At 32.1% G+C, this 21,272-nt stretch overlaps 1 protein-coding gene across 12 annotated transcripts in view; it reads right to left on the bottom strand.

Moving 5' to 3' along the window:
• Patronin (calmodulin-regulated spectrin-associated protein patronin) overlaps positions 1 to 21,272 on the bottom strand; it is a 73,648-nt gene that overhangs the window by 42,772 nt on the left and 9,604 nt on the right. Inside the window, exons 1-2 of one of the 12 annotated variants that reach the window (XM_083041644.1) lie at positions 18,546 to 19,001; positions 16,595 to 17,632 (exon numbers count right to left, since the gene is read on the bottom strand). The exons of 10 other annotated variants lie outside the window; for them this stretch is intronic. In XM_083041644.1, coding sequence (XP_082897770.1) covers positions 16,595 to 16,702 — 108 coding nt within the window. In that variant the 5' untranslated portion in view covers positions 16,703 to 17,632; positions 18,546 to 19,001. Of the gene's footprint in view, positions 1 to 16,594; positions 17,633 to 18,545; positions 19,002 to 21,272 lie in introns of those variants that run through there. One more of the 12 variants, XM_083041645.1, reaches the window with a different exon arrangement.

Here is a 21,272-nt window from a genome sequence, read left to right as displayed (position 1 = left end):
TAAATAAATGTTCAAATAAATGATGGAAATAAATCACTCGCAGGGAAATATCTTCAATAATACCGTACATCGGTGATCAGTGATATTTCAATTCGAACGTTTATTACTCGTATGTGTTCGAAAATTAAAAGCGTAAGCTTGTAAACTCTGAATCACTCTGTATTTACACGAATGTAATTCTTCGATTTCGTTTTTACGACTGAGGAAATCGGTTTTATATAGCAACGCCGATAAGATTGTCCGTGACAAGGGCCGAATTTTAATCGCGAAACGCATAAAGACAGGTGGATTCGATAGAAATCGAGTGTTTCTTCGATTCAACGATACACGGATACATCGGTAAAATTGCCGTTCGCAATTTGCATAGTGGTCCGATATTGCTGCCAAAATCGATAGTTGGACGAGTTTGTTGAAAAATTGTTCTGCAAGTCACATTAGTGCTGCTTTTAGCGTAACATAGGCAAAAAAAGAGTAAGAGACAGAGAGAAAAAGAGAGAGAAAATAATGGTGAGCGAGGAAAAAAGTACAATTGTTGAATATTAATTATTCTTGAGGGAAACACTGCACCAAATACTTAATCGACGATAGTAGCGAGATAAACTGAAACATCGTCGACGTTATTGCGATCAATTGTACGGCGTACTCCGATTTAACGCTACATTGTCTCTTGAGGAACATGATTCACGAGTAATGTCGGAAATTGTTGGAAGTAGCTCTTTCATGCGAAGAAAAATCCTTATGAAGAAAGATTCAAACGACAAAAGTTTTAAAATAATAACTAAAAATTAATCTTCATAAAGTATGCTTTAGAGATGTAAATTTAGATTTAAAAAAGTCTCATTCTTATCTACAATAATCTTAAAATTAACAGAATTTTAATTCCTTAATTATAAATGCATTTAATATATTCAAAGAGAGAGAAAATAAAATTAAAATAATAAAGAAAATAATAAATAAAATATAATTAATAAATTAAAATAATAACGATTACCAGATAATATATCTGCTTGAGATTTTTCTTTCCATAATGATTTTTATGTTATTGTCCGATTTAAATAAATAAAAATAATAAAAATAAATAAGAAAAAACTGGGTCACATATGGCGAGAAAAAATAAGTTGCGAAAATATGCTGTTTTAATCTCTCCCAATTTGGAGTCACTAATCACCCAAAAAACTACACATATACACATACACAAAATGGACGCAACAACACGAGCTCTTACCAAAAACAGTCGCGGTACCCAGATCATTCAGACCGAGGGCTTTCTCGCGCACAAAAAATCCGTATCTCTCATCACTTCCGCGCTTTTTATGGCGATCAGTCTTTTTTTTTTCGTTTTCGTTATCGTTCGGAGCGAAACGCGCGACGGGAGACCGCCGGAAAGACTGTTCGTCGGCTTCGTCCAACGTTCTAGGGAAACCGAAGGAAAGAAATACACTTCGCACACTGTTTCGTATATAGATCGCCGCGGTCCACGCGTCGATGGCCACGTTAACCGTTTTGAGCTCGACCGACGCGGTCGTCGAGCGCCGACGATTGCACAAAAGCGTCAAAGGGAACGAAGGCCCGAAGAAGGCGAACGGCCGATCGCGATGTATGTACAAGATGCATCGATACTCCGATATGGAATGCGAGCCTTTTTGCGCTCTCGGTAACGATGCGAGCAGTCAATGACGGCACCGAGAGGATGGATCACGATATCATTAACTGGATGGAAGAGAAGTCGAGCAAAATTAAAAAAAAAAACCATTCAGTATACAGGATGTTTATAATGTAGCTGCTAGATGCAAATTATTATACATGTATTTTTTCTTAAAAACACAATCAATTAATCCTCTTCATAAGTAAGATCGTCAAAAAATGAATATTTTACGAGATATATTTTATAGTTTGTGTAAAATTGTCACATTAAGTAGAAAATATTTTATAAACTATATACATCTTTTAGCCATTTTATCCTTATAACTTTTTAATATTGCGAGAAATCGATTTATACAAAAAAATTAGGATAGTTCCATTAAAAGAACTAGTTTGACTTTTAAATGATTTTAAAAACAGACCCTAGTCAAAATTCTAGATTGTCAACTTTGTTCCCCTCGATCCTCTTAACTTGAAATATTTTCTTATTACGAATCAATTAATTAATAATTTTAGTAATATTCAACTATATTAATTAAAATGAAACATTCTGTATATGCAGAAGAAATTAGATAAAAATTATATATCCAAAAAATTTATGAAAATATAATTTTGCATGAATAATATAGAATATAGAATAAAGCAATTTACAAACTACTGAGAGAAAGAGGAAGAAATGCATTATTATTATTATTATTCAATAAACTTCTCAATATACATTGTGAATCAGAATGATGATATCATGATGATATCAATTTTAAAAAGTTAGACGAGATGTGGATGAATCATTTTTTCCTAATTCAACTATATATTACTGCATCGCGATATTCCGGCCGCGAGTAGAACCAGTTGCTATCCCGCTTAGGTTAACTGTACCGCGATGTACTTACATAATCATCATTTTCGTCCGTAATTAACGCAGCAAATTATGATGGACTTCGTTAAACGTGCGCACAAGCGCGTTTGTATTAAAAATTTCCAGCTGATGATTTCCGCGCATCGACAGTCCGTTTTTCTTTATTTTAGCCTCGCTCGCGGAAGAAGAAGAAGATCGAATGATCATCGACGAGTCGTCGTATACATCATAAATCAATCACTAATGATCGGTCTGAATTCTTGAATTCTTTTGGTCGATTTGACCGAACAAGATCGAGCAGTAGGGAAGTTTTACTTGCCATCATTCTTCGGCATAAAAAAAGAAGAGCGAATAAGTCGCCATGGTCATGATCATCCTATCAAGACTACGGTATTACAAGTTTTTACCTTGACTCGTACGCGGCCGTCGATTTCATGCGTGGAAATAATTAACGAGCAATATGTAATTAACGGTATTACATAACTATTCCGGGAAAACTTTTTTTATCATAAGCCTGATGATTTTCTTGTCAAAAAAAAGCGCGGTTTTGTATTTCTTTGTAAGTATATCGGAAATAAAATATGATGAGTGTCATTAATTTTAAAAATCCAATCGTTAAGAAAAACATTATTTGACACAATCTGAAGAAAATTATTTTGAAATTATCGCTGAAATTACTATTAATATAAAAGTAATTTAAGAACGCAATTAAAAGGTACAATTAATTTCAATAAAAATTAACAATTTTTAACTTAATACCTATTAATTTTATTTCTATTCATATTAATGTCTATTTAATTAAAAGAATTAATTTAAAAATATATGGAAATGTTGATTTATATCGTTTATAAATAGATTTTTATCCTTGTGTAGAAATTTCACTTTACGCATGATAACCACGAATCAATTAATCGAATAACAGCAGCAAAAAAGTAGCCGCAGTGTTTGATTCACGCGATTAATTATCCTCCTGAGAATGCCTAAGTATGCGTCGCAAAAGTCATTCCGTGCCGTCGTGAATATATCGTCTCGACAATAAATTCGTACAATAAAAATGCACCTGCGAGAGTCTTCTCATCTCATCCCACGGAACTCGTTATTAAGGTCTTCTCTCGCGAAAATGATCCTTCGCGCACGCATCGATATCGCTAAGTAAGTATGAAAGTGATTATTCACGCCCCTCGACGAGATGCACGAGAGAATTCTCACCTGACTTTTCTTTCGCATATATTCATTAGACGGATGAAGACGCGATCAATTATAATTGGACGTTCGTGCGAAAACGAATCCGTGACGGAATTTTAGAAAGACACGCCTTTACTTACGAAAGACACGCGAGTTCTAACATACTTGTATATATATATATATATATACTAACAACGAAATGAAAAAAGTTTTCATCTACTGAATGTAGCTCGTCAATCCATCATAACTTTTCACATAACGCTTAACAAGAAAGGTGGAGTTGGTCCTAAGGAGTGTTTTAATATCAGCAAGTCATAGTTTAATGGCAGATTCTTCGATTAACATGGAAATTGAAAAACATGTAGAAAAATTATATATTTTTCTAATTTCGTAAAAATTCATCGATATTCTGAATCCTGATTTTGTACAAAATTCTTCGAGCAGTCTATAATATATACATATAATCAATAATAATAAATTTATAATATATTAATAATTATAAAAAAAATATATGATATATTAATATAAATATATTAATAGTTATAAAAAATACATAATTTATTTTAAAAATTATGTTATATACATTTTATTTATTACCTATGTAATTAAATTTTATGCATTTAATCTAAATAACAGAATTTATTGACCCAAATATAAATCAAGAAAAGCGATTCTGTATAAAAGCGAATGAATTATATAATATGTAGAACGATGACGAGATATCGGGGACACGAAAATTACTCGAAAACTGTCATTCAGGATAGTAGATATGTGCTCTAACTTAGTAATGAAATCACTGAAATACAGCATCACCGTGAGACTGCGATATAATGAACAACAATCGAGCTACAAAGCGATGAGTGACAACTTAATCTAAGTTGCACATTGGTAGCAGAATGCAATATAAATGCATAGTATTTTCTTGCATATAAATTTTAATAGTTATTTTCCTATTTAAATATTTTCATAATTATCGTTAAATTAATAGTCGACATTTTTTTAATAATTATAAAATAAATAAATATAAATTAATAAAATAAAAATAAATATATATTAAAATAAATATAAATTGTAATTAATATATTAATAAATTGTTAATTTATATTCCAATTCTACATACAGATTAAATATACAGAATACACAGATATATTTTAAATGGATACTCTTTCGCGAACAATTTCAAAGACCGACTTGACCTAATCGCATGCACTTGCACGTCCATAAATTGTCGCGACCTGTAAGATCTCGGTCGTAAAGATATGTGTCAACAATCGCTGGAATAACTTTCTAAATCCCGGGACGAGATCGTGTAAAACACGCGCTATCTAATCACGACGATGCGTTTCCCGCGATCGATAAGACCCTTACAAAAGCGAATTCCATCTGACAAGCGACACTCGAAACCGGAAAGAAACGAGAGACACTGCATTGTGAATCGCGATAATTACAAAAAACTACCGTGAGTACATTCAGCGTATGTGCGGCGGAGGAATTATCTTACGAATAAATTGATAAGACCGCGGTTGCTACTCTGCAATCTCTCTCTCTCTCTCTCTCTCTAGGCGTATAATCTTCTTTGATAAGCGCGCAAAATGTGTTAATAGAAATTCCAATCGAAATTCGCGTTTCCGCGCGCACATCGGCTAAATTGAAGATGATGAAATTTCAACCAGGAAGCAATACTCTATAATTACTATGTATGTATTCTATTTAATTTGTTTACCTAAAAAAATCATCCATTTCAATCTCGAATTTCATATAATTTTTATGATATTTTTATAAAAAAAATTATTTCTTTATAGTTATAATCTTTCTAGCTCGTGAAAATTTAATTTTGTATTTCACATTAAGAGCCTCAAATTCTTAAAAGAAAATTATGTATGTTACCTATTCTTTATACGATGTGTATAAAAGAAAATTTTATTCGGAATTAAATAACTTTTAAAAATCCAAATGATATCTACAGATATGCTTTAATACTATCTACTAATACGCTTTAGTTACTTATTATTTTATTTGACTTTTTTAATTTAATCATGCGAATTCTATTATTTATAACTTTTTCTTTTTAACTTATTTTAAATTTACATTTAATTTTCATTTAATTTTATTTGTAACTTAAATTTTTACTCTATTTGCCTATTCCTCATATTTAATATTCTTTCGCAAGAATACCTTAAAAAAAGATTCAGGACAAAATTTCAGACTTCAATTACCAGATTTCGATTTCATACGAATCTATAGTGCTCTATAGTGCTTTTTGCATACCTGGAGTGAGGAATCATTAATAGGTGGCCCGCATTAACGAAAACCTTATTCGGGACGATCGACTTCTCGCGTGTGTGGTCATGCATGCGTTTCACATCCGATTAACGTGTAAAATCCGTAAACATGTGCGACTTTCTACTTTTCTCCGCCAGCAGGATTGTCGAACGAATCGACATACATCCCAGATTCCACGATGCATATACGTTGCAGCGAAACTTTCGATGCAACGATACGATACGATACGCCGATGAAGCGCACAAGAGTGATTAGTCGATATACTGTTGCGTCGATTAATCCTCTCAATCACGACGCCGATTATATGAAGACTTATACATACATCGGACTCGGTCGTATAATAAGAACAGTAAAATGAAAACGACTATTATGTAATAGCGATATGCAAAAATGCACTAAAAAACCGCTTGTCAAAAATTTCACGTCAAAATACGTTGTAAAGGGTAAAAATATAACAATAAAAATAATAAATATAATAATAAAAATGTAATTATATTTTTATTATATCATATAATTATATTTTTATTATTATTATAAAAATATAATAATTCATTGATTTAATAACTTTCAAGATTTCGCGAGAAATAAAAAAAAATCTTAATTACATCTTGATTACATTTTTCGTATCGTATCAAATGAAAAAATAAACACGAAAAAAATTAGGAGAAAAAATGTCGAAAAAAATTAGAAGATTGCTTTCAAGGAATATCCAATCGTCAAAGAAGAAGAGAATCGAAGATGTTATTCGCGAGAAACGGATGTGAGATTCCGGAAAGAATACCAGAAGAGGAAAGAAAGAACGGGGCAGGCGATCGCGAGGCCGGAAATTCCAGTCGATCTTATCTCTACGATATTCTCGTTTCTCTTCTTCTTCGTTGAACGCAATGATCGTTTAAAGACCAGGACCGTCTGAGCATGTCCACTTCTTGGTTAATTGCAGAGGGGGGTTAACGACCCGAAGACTATATGCACCCTCCCCATAAAAATCTCGAATGCAAAGTGTCGCCTTTTGTCATTTCTTTTCCTTTTTCCTACGCGAATTTTCGTGAATTATTGCCGCTTTATTCACTGTTTTTTACGCAAACGATGACTGATCGTCATCGATAAATGATCGATTAATTAATTGTAGAAATTTAAAGTTGTAACTTGAAAAAAATTGTAAACTATAGAACTATTTAATTATCCATTTATCTCCCTATAAAGCTTTATTCAATCCTCCTAATTCTCGGTACAACTTTTTAATTAACCCTCGACTTTAATTATCTATGTAATCTCTGGAATACTTGTGCTATCACATAACTTTCTGAAATACGGCCAAAATTGTTTCTCTCTCTATCTCAAGGGAATATCCCCTTATTATATAGATATTCCGACAAGTATACTACACTATATTATTTGTCGCACCCTCCCGAAATATACCCAATTTATTTCTCTGACTCAAAAGTAGCATAGGGATATTCTTGGACAACATTAATGTAAGTAGCACATCCTTGTGACCCATCTTTCCGAAATACAATGCAACATAAATCTATTTTTCTCCCTCTGTCTCTTCTTCGCACATCCATCCTCTCAACGACGTCCAACAAATATTCTCGTCGATGAGTCAATGACCTGATTTACCGCTCGGCGAAATGAAACTTGCAGTTCTTCTTCCCAGTGCATGCGTGCATATATATGCGTGCGTGCGTGCGCGCTTACGATAAACGGCATATACGCCTCGCGCATATCATTATGCACATACCGCACATTATATTTCTACTACATAGTGCACTTGTAAAGATTTTGTTACGCCCAGCGCACGACTTCCTTTCCTCGCAGGACCGTAATTACGGGCCGCTCGTTCGCTCGATGATGATAATACGCTGGACGCAAAAAGTTATTTGGACTCTCTCTGTCGCAGGGTATGCACACAACGGTATTATTCTCATGATAAATTCAAATGTCTTCTCGATTCAGTTTTTTTTTCAGTCACACGGTGTTTTTATTATAATTCTCTCTTTATTTTTTTAGTATATATTATACGTGAACATTATGTAAAATGTAGTCAAAGTTAATTTTCTGCTTTATTTCTCTTGGGAATATCTCCCTCGAGTATCTAGTGGTATATTATATATTAAGGATCCCAATTTGCTAACAAGCAATTCAACTTCCTCGACTATACATACTTGTATTTTCTTTAAAAAATTGCAGTTTATAAAGTCTTCATATAAACCATTTAAAATGGTGCCACTTAAAATAATAAAGAATTAATAATTTTTAAAATTAATTGAAAATAGAGAAAATTCAATTATGTTTCTGAATTCAATGTAAAAAAAAATATGTCGCGTGTGTTTAAAAAAATCCATACGATTGCAATCACGCGTCGATGACGATCGAGAAGCCGGAAAAGGAAAGAAAGAAGAAGAACCATTCACCATTCACTTCGCGGTGAAGTCGCGCTATATTTACGCTTCAAAGAGTAGTCGGTGGTCCTCGGAGGAGTTTACTCGCGTTTTCGCGCGAGTATATATTCGGGAAGGTTTGTTTAGACTACTTCCGCGATTTCTGCTCGTGCCGGGCATTCTGTCTATAAAGATACTGGGAAACACGACGATTACCTAGTTAACCTTCCGACTGCGAACACCATATTGCATATATACACAGTGTCTCGCAACGCGCGAATATTTTAACTGGTTTTGATATTTAATATATGATTAATGAATTTTTAAAGAGTTTTACGATTAAAATAGTAAAATATATATTTTAGCTTAAATTTCAAGCTATACGTCTCTAGATACTATGATATTTTAATATAATTAATATAAAACCTTTGATTTGGAATGTTAATTTCAAATTAACGAGATGTGTTATTAAATGATATTAAGGCTGGTCTTTTTTAATTGAAATAATTGTCACTCTCGATAAAGAAAAGTGTGAGAAATCGCGAGAAAAAATGAATCGATTGTTTTTCTTGTACCCTATGCACGCAACAAGTATATATCCCTATTATAATTGGCGAATTTCACAAACGAATTAGATACACACTTATGACTTCGTGAATTATTATTAAGGCCCAGGCTCTTCGTGATTTATGTGAGATCTCTACCACTTTCGCGCTCGCAACATTCATGGGTATTCTTCGCAAATTAATTACAGAGCGTATAGTGACCGAAATTTGCCAAGTCATTCAACGATCAATCTAAAATTCCGACTTTAATCAATCTGCGGCGGCGTACGGACTTTAATTAACTCTCATATATACAAAAATGTACAACAACGCCGCATTTGCAAATGTAAAATGCACACGCAATCATGACGGTATATACAAGATACAAGTGCGAGTCAACGGAGCAAATTAAATTAACATAATTATACGTCTCCTGTACATAGAATATACACATGTTTCTAAAAAAATTTTTTAAAAACCGAATAATAAATTTAATCGTTATAACACGCATACTTCTGAAATACATTTTGCGTGCGTATCTATACGATATTTAAATTAAAAACTAGCACATTTTATATATACTCGATCTTTTTCTCTTTAAATATCCCAATGTACATATTCTTAAACATTGTTTAAATATAGACACAACGCACAGGCGTGCCTGAAGACGTCTTGAAAATTTACTGAATGGTAGCGTTCAACGAACGACGTCACTCACGACACACCCTATATTTTCGTCGTCATAGCGGTGCACCTATTTACATTTGCATCACGTTTTCCGCAGAGTTTGAGTCTTCCCGTTGCAGCGCAGCTGCACTATTCTTTTGTTCGAGATTATCTTTAGCCAAAGTATAAGTAGGAAGTGTAAAAGAAAATTACAAAGTTATATAATTATATATATATACTATATACAATATATATATTAATATATATATAATTATATATATTGTATATAAAATATGATATTAATTTATATAATTATTAATTAAATTAAATTAATTATATTATTATTAATAATATATTGCACGGATAATATTTTGTGCTGTTTATATAAGATGAAATAAAATTATCTCGAAGGTTATTTATATTTGGGATGTCGTCACTTAAGTAAAGCGCGTGATAAAAAATATCGCGCAGATGCATTTGGCGCAATACAATGCTATTGTAATCGCGCCGCCCCTTGATTGGATATGCAAATACGGTGTGACGTGTGGTTCGCTTTGGACATTCGCTGCGGACGTTAGTGATAAATTCGTGCAAACGGTGGGGTAGATATAGGCGGTGGTTCTAAGGAGCAGATTACGCTCTTTCCAGATAAGACAAGGCTTTCCAGATAAGATTACCTCACAGACGTAACTTCCGAAACTACGCGCTTGATCATATATCAAAACATGTTCGCAGATAAAGCACATCCTTCCCTAAATCATGTGAATATTTCAGTTAAATATTAAAAATTTTTGTTATTATTTATTATATATATTACACATATTAATATATATATTATACAAAATCACGCGAGACGAAATAATTTCTCTGTATTTAAATTAAAAAATACGATGTTATGTGTGTGTTCAAAGTTAACGTTGCAATAATATTATTTAGACGCCCCCTCAGAAAACTTATCGTTCTCGCAAGCATACAAAAATGAAAAAAAATATGAGTCGATCACGAACCGGTGTTGCACCACCCACACGCACCCACGCAAATATGCACAAGCGTATGCAGGTAAAACTTGAAGTAAGAATTTAACATCCAGCTCCGTTTATCGTTGCGGATCAGACGATAAAACCATAGGGAAAACAGTCGTGCCGTTTTATAAGCTCATCGCAAAACTTACGTAACACACGCGCAACAGAATTGCGGAACAAAGTCCGCAAAATACAATTTGACATACATTTAAATTAATGCGTATAAATTCTAATACTTTTTGTATCTTTCTATATGTAGAGAGAAAAAGCGTGTATTCCTCTAGTGATCTAAAATAAGGCGAATTTATTTAAAATTGTGCGATTCATTGACGTACGAAGAATCAGCATATTTATTTTCCTGACACGGGGCGTTATTTTCTGATTCGATATCAGAGGAAAGTGCGCCCTATCGATCGATGGAACGATAAAAGCAGGGTGTAACCGACGACACGGATAATTCGAAAACGTTATCGATTGCAATTATTTCTCATTGCGTCGAATAAAATGTTGACGAGAGAAGAAATGTTAAATTAAAACAAAATTATATAGTGTCCCATTTTAAATAGTGCATTGCTATTTGTCAAAAACTAAGATTTTCATTAAAAAATTCATGCAAAAGTAGGATTTCGAGGGATATCTTATTGTAAACATAGTCTTATTCCAGGTGAAAGCATTATTGAGATTTCGAGGGCATTATTACTTTTTTAAACGGAATTTTATCCACTATCATTTTCTTAATTAAATCGATTCCTTCACAGTTTGAAAATTTGTGTTTTCTTGTTAAAAACGGTCTCCGTTAAAATTTTTATGTTAAATATTTAACACATTCATGTGTTAAATTAACATATTGCTGTTGTGTTAATTAAACTCAAATGTTAAATTATTAAAATAACTGAAAAAAAGTGTACAAATAACACAATGTGTATTTACTTTTAATTTTACACAATAAATATGTTTGGTATTATTAGTAACAAGATTTATCTGTTAAAATTTACAGAAAAAAAAAATGTTAATTTTACTTTATAATATAAGTGGGGATGATAAAATGTAAAATTAGCAATTTTTTTAGTTAATTTTTACATTCAAACTATGTTAATTTAACACAAAATTTATTTTAAGTTTACTTAAAGTTTGCATTTATTTTATGTTAAAATATTAACACAGTATTCGTGTCATCATTTAACATATCCGTATTATGTTAAATTAACACAAAAATTTCTGTGGACCGTTTGGGACATGTGATATTTGTTAAATTTAACACAAATTTTTCAACTGTGTTGTAATATTTGGCATAAAAAAATTGTTAGACTTGAATAGTCGAAAAATGAATGGTTTACGAAATATTTTATGCTTCATTCGAAGACATTTTGACTCGTAAATATCTCGTAATATATTCACTCTTTGATAATCTTACTTTAATAATTTTCTGTAATAATAAGATAAATCAATCGATGAGAAAAACATACTCTTGTGATTAAAAAATGTACAATTTGCAATGTGCAACTGCTATATAATATTTTTTTGATAACTATATGTTTTTTTACGCCAATTGATTTACCTCATTATGCTATGTAAAAAAATATTAATATGTAAGATTATTGAAAAATAAGTATATTACGAGATATTTCATATTTTTGTCAAAATGTGACAGAATGAAGCATAATAAATATCGCGTAAATCATTCATTTTTCGATTATTCCACTCTAACATTTTATTACGCTAAATATTATAAGGAATCGATTTATGTAAGAAAATTATAATAATTTCGTCTAAAAAAAATAATAATAATCTCGAAATCTCAAAAATGCTTCCACTTGGAATAAGACTATGCTTATACGTCAAAACGTCAAAACGTAAGTATAGTTTCCCTCGAAATCCTACAATTTTTGTATGACATTTTTCGATGGCAGCCTTGGTTTTCGAAAAATGGCAATGCATTATTTATAATAAAATGGGACACCATGTATAACTTGGCTTTCATCGATAATTTTAACATAACACAATTTTTGTAGCATAGATTTCGTAATATAAAGTTGCTGCAGTGGCAAGCCACACATGGTGCACTGCGTCAAATCATGACAGAAATTAAAGGACCCTCGATCTTATTCCAGCGTAAATAATAAAATACCAATAATATATCACTGCACCGACATATCTGTGGAGTATCTTAACGGTTTTCAGTACCTTAACGGTCTCTCTCTCAACTCTCTGTACTCGGGAAATGATTTAACGCGCTGCTGAATTACTAATTACTTTTCGAGTGCAAAGCGCCTACCTGCCTGCCTGCCTGCCTCTCGTTCGCCGTCGTGCAAAAGCGATTCCGTGATTCGAAGGGGAACGCGAGAATGTATGTGACTCGAGAGAACTTGAATGAGAGCTGTCGGAGGAAATAAAAAGAGACCGTCGTGTCGCAAAAATCGTACTTGATTCATCTTTTTTTTTCTACTTCGCCGCGATTTTCAACCGCGCAACTCTTTGATCTGTCAGACGTTCGAAACGCTACGAATTGTACACGTCGTTGTTTTTTGCTACTCTCTCGACAGCAGCACCAAATACGGAATCGTTTGCTTTTCACGTTTCAGTCCGCCCACGAACGTCATAAAAGCCGGCAGAGAGAATAAGAGGAGGGAAGAAAAACACTTCTCTTGTACGATACATTTTTTTTTTATGTGTGTGTCTTTAATCCCACATTTGATCCGATAATAAAGATTATTTTCTAATTCTTTTACTATTTTATTATATATTATTATTATTATTATATATTATTATATTAAAATAATATATAATTATTATTATTTTTAATGTATTGATTATTATCGTATAGAATGCATTGAAAGATATGAAATATGTATATGCAATTTGTCGAGAGAGCGAGTTTGAATGATTTTTCCCGTGATAATTTTTGCGCCAAATTCTTCTAACAATGAGTGAAAATCTTTTAAACTACGGTAAAACGTCGAAACTTGGAAATGGAATTAATAGCTGTTTTCTTAATACAGCGCGAAACGCGGGAAAGGCTGTGAAAACTAGCTAGGAACTTGGAAATATATTTTGAACTCGACGAGCTATATCTTATGATATTCATTTCAACGATCGTAATCTAATTTCGAGCGACATATGTATGTAATCGACAGATGCACTCGAAAGAATTGCCTCGCTTATATAGATTACATTGCGACCCGTATGTGACATCATCTCGGTTTATCATGTGTCCACATCGCATACAAATTTTATATATAAGTATGAAATTAAAAGTCCAGTGAAATATAAAATTGTTTCGAAATTTTTTAAAATTAATATAGAGAAACAAAGTGTTTCTTGGTTCCAGATTAATAGAAAAATTCACGAAGCGAATAAAATACTGGGACATATACGATGCGCGTTATAATTTACGTAAAGAATTTACTACGAGATAATTTCATGTTCCAGAGACCGATTTATCGCGATTGCAAAAGCGAATTATACATCGAGTGGGTCGTCGAGTGTCATTCCGTGGCAGCCTACACGACTTTGACAATCCACGCACGACACGCTAATCGAAAGTGTGAAACCGAAAGGAAGGACAAAAATATGTCCAACTTGCCTCAAAAATTCTTAATCAAGGATATAGCAAAATTCAAATTAAACTCAAAAAAGGAAACAAAAATTGTTCAATATTATATCCTATGGTACGAATTACTTAAATTTCCCCCAAATGTTATAAGAATATCATAAGGCAGATTATTAAGCATAAGCATGCCTATTATAATTATATTATTTTATATTATTATATATAATATTAAATATGTAAAAAATATATTTCTTCTCAAATTAATTATTTATATTTATATATTCTTTCTTTCCTTGATTACATTATATTATTACATGTATATAATAATGTTTTTAATAATTAATTTTATTAAATTAAATATTTTTATAATTATATAATATATAAAAAATATAATATATTATAAATTATAAAATATATAAAAAAATTTAAAGTTTCTTCTAAAATTAATTACTTATATTTATATATCCCTTTCCCTTGATTAAATTATTATTACACTGAGGGCCAGTTTCACAAACGTCGGTTAACTTTAACCTCCGGTTAAACTATATTTTTATCTCTTTTCAGATACGTTTTTAAAAGGAGACAAAGATATAATAATTAAACCGAAGATTAAAGTTAACCGACGTTTGTGAAACTGGCTTTAGGCCCGTTTCTATCAACGTCAGTTAACTTAAACCTCCGGTTAAACTATATTTTTATCTCTTTTCAGATACGTTCTTAAAAGGAGACAAAGATATAATTTAACCGGAGATTAAAGTTAACCGACGTTTGTGAAACTGGCTTGAGAGAATTTTCTTTTAAAATTTACCTTGAAAATTATGGTAATCGTGGGATAATATGGTATGGAAAGAATTTTATGAAAATTTCTCTGATTAATATTTATCATAATAAAAATAATAATATCTACCACAATAAAATATAAAATATGTTTGATTAATTTTACTATGCAGTTTAGTAAAATTAATCAAACATGTTTTATATTTTATTGTGATAGATATTATTATTTTTATTGTGATAAATATTAATCAGAGAAATTTTCATAAAATTCTTTCCATACCATATTGTCCCACGATTACTATGATTTTCAGAGGGTAAATTCTATATAAGAGAAAATTCTCTCTGTGTACATTTGTATAATATAATTTGAAATTTAATAAATATTTTTATAATTATATTAATAATATTAAATATATAAAAATCTCGATGTACCCCCCTAATTTTGAGATATTTGGCATATCGTAAATCATTGATTAATTCGCGACTGTGGACGCTAATAAAAAGCCACGCACGAGCGAATGGCTCCGCATACGCGATCGACCTATTAATTAGTTGTGCAACGAGTCGACAGCATTTCCAGCGTGGCGGGAAGTCAGCAGAGCGTGTCGCAAAATCCGCGGAAGCCGCATTATAAACCCGTTCTCGTTCTTCCGTGATTCAATCAAAAAGATATCGGTAGGCAATTAATAAAGGAGAAGCGCGCGGCGTTCTAGTCACGATACTCGCGATTCCGCGTGTTTTTTCTTTGTTTTTTTTATAATAAAAATTTAATTGACACGCAGAGGAAGAAAAAGAGAGATGAAAATGATGTGACGTCTCGCGTTCTTAGGACTGCAAAAACAAACGCTTCGCGGATTTCTTTCCGAGCGACACGCGATTTTTCCCTCCGTCGCTGTTCATCGACCGTGACGATCATTTGATGGTCCGAGAGTGAAATCTCGTGTCCTTGACATTATTGTGTCCTCTGTTATGCCGAGAGCTTGTGTAATAAATGCCGAATCGTGAATTATCACCGTTTCCTCCAAGACCGCAGGTCATCTTCGAGAAGATTTCGAACCGCAATTTAAACCACATACTCGGAAATGAAAAAACACGATATACTACTCTGATAATATTGCGAACAAAAATAAGAGAATTTTTCATTAAAAATGCAGATAATACGCATATATACACAGAGAGAATTGTCTCTTAGAATTTACTCTGAAAATCGTGATATTAATCGTAGGACAATATGGTATAGAAAGAATTTTATGAGAATTTCTCTGATTAATATATTTATCACAATAAAAATAATAATATCTATCACAATAAAATATGTTTGATTAATTTTACCATGCAGTTTAGTAAAATTAATCAAACATGTTTTATATTTTATTGTGATAGATATTATTATTTTTATTGTGATAAATATTAATCAGAAAAATTCTCATAAAATTCTTTCCATATCATATATTGTCCCACGATTACCATGATTTTCAGGGTAAATTCTAAGAGAAAATTCTCTCACAATCAGTGTATGTATATGTGTATACATATTCTATTAGTCGGATCTATTAGTCGGATTTTGCGTAATAAAAATTGAGACAAATCGAAGAACATTGTTCCAGATCTCGCGCGACGCAATATACAACAATGCGGTTGCAAATAGAGAAAAAAAAAGAGAGAAGAAAAGAGGGAGAACGACTTACGTAAATCGTGGTGACGGCCGCGCTTCTAACCATATCCCTGACATCGTCCATCTCCCATATGGACGTCGCGGATGCCGGCGTGGGTGCCAGCATCACTTCGCTCGCCATTCTCGCCTTATCGAATATAACGGCGTGTTTTCACCGTGAAACTCTTCGAGGACGCACGTATTTTTTTTTTTTTTTTATTTAAATTTAAATTAACGCCGAGAATTTTAATTAAAGATTTTTTTTTTTAAATTATTTATATTCATATATTTTTTCCCTCTTGATATTTTTCTAAATTTTTTAAATTATCATGACATTTATATAATAAGTTTTTAATTATGAATTTTATTAAATAAAATATTTGTATAATTATATAATATTAAATATAGAAAAATTATAAAAATTATAGAAAAAAATTTTTTTTTTTTTTTCAATTAATCGCGATATTCAAACGTCGCGTATAAACGACAGGACACTTTGCATCACCACTTAGTTTCTCGGCATCATCTCGCCCGCTTTAATTGTCGCAACTTCGTGATATACAGTTTCACGTATACTTGTCCCTTTTTGAAGTGAAACTTTGGTATGCGCGGCATCCGCTTCCGGGAGAGAGGCCGGCGAATGAGTTTAATTTCGGGCGACCGACTTCGCGGGGCGAGCAGTTATTATAGCATGATACTCTCTCGTTGTCGGGTCTCGTTATGCGTTTTACGCGCTCCGTTCCTCGATATTCTCCTTCGTGGATTATCTAGAACGCACGAGGAGAAGTAACGATCGACGACTGCACGGCAGCAGCTGCATCGGCGATGCATCGCGTTCCCTTCTTCCCGATAACCGGAGGAGCGATTCTCTCTCATGTGGCGCAGGGCCAACATCTGTCTTCGATCGGTACCGGCGATAGAATTCTGACGCTTTCGTGGGAAGCTGGAATGTCCTTTTGTTTTTGCGTGATCCAGCGAGATTTCTTTTTTCTACAACGTCATAGAGAGATAATGGCGGAATCATGAAACGTTCCGCGACTTATTGCATTATACCGCGCGACTATATAGATCCCTGAAATAGAGACAATCGCGATCGATACGCACTTCCGAGACGATGAATCACTTCCCGCAAAACGCGCACGATTTGCTATTTTCTCTTATCGGAAAAAATGTATATTTTATTAATTTATATTATAAATATATTATATTATACAGGGTGTTTCCTCAAAAAAATTCCCTGAGAATTCTCTTATCTTTCAGATATTTTTGTTTAAAATTCCAGGCAAAAGAAAATTTGTAGATGCAGCTTTTAAAATAAGTTTCTTTATTGCGCTTCTAATGTTTTCTATTCATACGATTGCAAAGTTATCAAGAGTGCAGTTTTTCTAAATATTAATTTATGAATTATAAAATTAATTTGAATAATAATAAAATATGATATATCATTATATCAAAACACTAAAAATATATGCAAAATATAATATAAAAAATAATTTATTATAAACGTCTTAAGGAATACTAGTTTATTTAAATTATTTATTAAATTATTATTTATTCGTTTATTAAATTATTATTTACTAAATAAATAATAAATATTAATTTATTTAAATATTATCTATTAAAAAATTGAACAATTTCCTATGAATCTTACATAAGATCTTGATATTAAAAATAGTCAATAAGAAAATCACATGAAAAAAAAATTTTAATAAAAACTTAAATATTACAAAGTATGTTTAACATGTTTTTTTTAAATGCTACATAAGAATAAAATTATCAAAAGGGCAATTTTTTAAAAAATTCCCTAAATCCCAATCAAATTCTACGAGAATTCCCTGATTTTTCAAGATAGAATTTCAAAATTCCCTGAAAATATTAGATTTTCAAGGTTTTTCCCGGGAATATACATCCTGTATTGTATAAAATATTTATATTATATTTCGATGCCACTCTCGATCGCGTTGTAAAATTATCATCCAACAAACCATTTTATCCGCACACAAAATGCTTCATTAATATATTATCGTATTCACATATATAATTCACTTTCCATAAGAAAATCTATCTTTTCTAGAAAAATAATTAACTTCCACTATACTCCACTATATACAATAATTCATAAATATCTCCATTCAATCCATTTTCCGTGTCATCCTTCACGGTTTATACTTGGATAAAGTCCGCTTTCGAACTTCCCTCGGATAAATCATGATCGCCGATTTTTCTCCCTTCACACAACGACGTCCCCCCGTCAATCACACCCGCCACGCGTCTCGGAAATTCGCTGGGGGATGGTACAGATCACGGGAACGTCAAGTGTAATAGCGGTAATCGATGGACGATTGTCCCATCGTCCTCGGGGAACACGCGGAAAACAACACTCGGTCAGTTCCGAGCGCGAAACCGCACTAGCGAGCGAATCGCGCGCGGACGGAGAGACGGCATTCTATACACAACTGACAGTGAGTCAGCTGCTGCGTTTCGTATCCATGAACGCCCACACAAACGCGCGCGCACGCACATACACGCAGTGGCGAATCGAGATATAGCGAGGCCCTAAGCGCAACGAACTTAATTAATTAATCCTCACCCTGCCGAATGCCACGTCACTCGTGACCCGCACGTGCGTGAGAATAATAATAAATAAATAGAAATTTATCTTTCAAATAAATAGAAATATATTCTTCCCCCTTTTTTAATAACTATATGTTAATATTTTTAAATAAACACGTAAGAAATATGATAAAATGATATGAATTATCCTTTTCTATTTTTGTATTTTAATTTAAAATTATTTAAAATTAATTATTTTTAATTTTTATCAATTATATCAATTATATTTAATTAATAGATCACGAAAAAAATATCTGTATCAACAAGAATATGAATAAAATTGACACAATGATATGAATTATCCTTTTCTAATTTTGTATTTTAATTTAAAATTATTTAAAATTAATTATTTTTAATTTTTATCAATTATATCAATTATATTTAATTAATAGATCACGAAAAAAATATCTGTATCAACAAGAATATGAACAAAATTGACACAAATAGGTATTATTTATAATTATAATATAAAATTGTAAAATTTATTAATTTTATAATATATTCGGCCTTTTGTATAATAAATCAAATGAATGTCGCGAAGGTAAAAATTGTTTGTCCCAATTTTATTCCACATTCCTCTGTTGATGCAAATATTTTTTTCGTGATCTCTATTAATTCTCGCTAAGTATAATGGTAATGAATTTTGACTTACCATTACTTTTATCATTAAATATTTTTAATAGAAGTGGGGCAACAGATGCGTGATGTTACAGTGAATAATTCTCTGTGCCCTGAGAATTGTGACCTCGACGAGACAATAATTACGGTAATTCGCAGCTTCAACGGCATGAATATAACGAAAGAATATAAATACCTCGCATATATATACAAAACACAAAATATACTTTTCTTTCCTTGAAAGAATAAACAAAGCAGTTTAATATAATAAGATAATTCTTCCGACGAGATACCCTAACAAGTACTACTTTTTAACGGAATCATGAGAATGTTCATAAATGGATAAACGTTTCAATGAATCGCGAAAGTTTCCAAGCTTTCCAGAAACTTTTCCCAAAAACTACAAGAACAACAAGAAAACGCTACAGAAGCTAAGAATGAGGAATTTGATCGTGGAAAGCGTTTCGAGAGCGCTTCCTTTCGTGGAAAGCATCTGACAATGAGCGCGAAACAATGCATGGCTGTCGCATAACGCGGATTCATTTTCTCACCAACTATACTATTGGATTACTCGCTCTCTAGTGAAGGACATGGTTATAAGTGTTGTATAAAGGCAGAGACGTGTATACGCAACCTATCTCATGCTCCCGAGACGCCTTCGTCTTTCACGGGCGACAAAGTTGACATTCTTTAAGCATTTTACGAAGGTATGCCTAGGATTCCTTTTCGGAGCAATATTTAGAAAATTGAAATATTTGAAAAAATAGAAAATATTTCGCGTAACAAAACTGATACATTAATAAATATTTAAATATATGTCCATGTGTTGTGTGTGTAATAATTAAATGATATAAATACGTCTAAAAACGACGTCGTTTACACAATATTTAGAGAATTGAAATATTTGAAAATATTGAAAAAATAGAGAATATTTCACGCAGTAAAACTTAAATTGATAAATTAATAAATATTTAAATAAGTGTAATAATTAAATGACACAACTAAGTCTAATTATAAATACGTTTAAAAACACCTGCTTACACAATATTTAGAAAATTGAAAAATTTGAAAATATTGAAAAAAAAAAAATAGGAAATATTCCGCGCAGCGAAACTGAAATTGATAAATTAATAAATATTTAAATATATATACTCATGTGTTATGTATGTATAATAATTAAATGACACAAATACGTCTAAAAATGGCCCTGTTCACACGAGGTCAGATGTCTCGCTTTCGACTCGCCGCCCACAGCGACACATTTCCCTATTTGCACGTGGTTTCGAAACTTAAACGGTTTCGATTATCTGTCTCGTCAAGTCGGATACACACACGCGTCACTTTCACCCCGATAATTTTTAAATATTTTTTAAAGATACGAGTCCGAGAGAGAGTACGAAATACATGGCACTTTTCCCTTCGAGAGAAACAACTATATTGAGAATTGAACTGAAAATGTGTACGGAGAGATATAAATAGTT

This window comes from Prenolepis imparis, unplaced genomic scaffold (genome assembly GCF_030444845.1).
Source record: "Prenolepis imparis isolate NDT839.2.m4 unplaced genomic scaffold, iyPreImpa1.0 SCAF_7, whole genome shotgun sequence".
Classification (NCBI taxonomy): domain Eukaryota; kingdom Metazoa; phylum Arthropoda; class Insecta; order Hymenoptera; family Formicidae; genus Prenolepis; species Prenolepis imparis.
The sequence above is the reverse complement of the archived record's forward strand: the minus strand, read 5'-3'. Positions and strand labels throughout refer to the sequence as shown.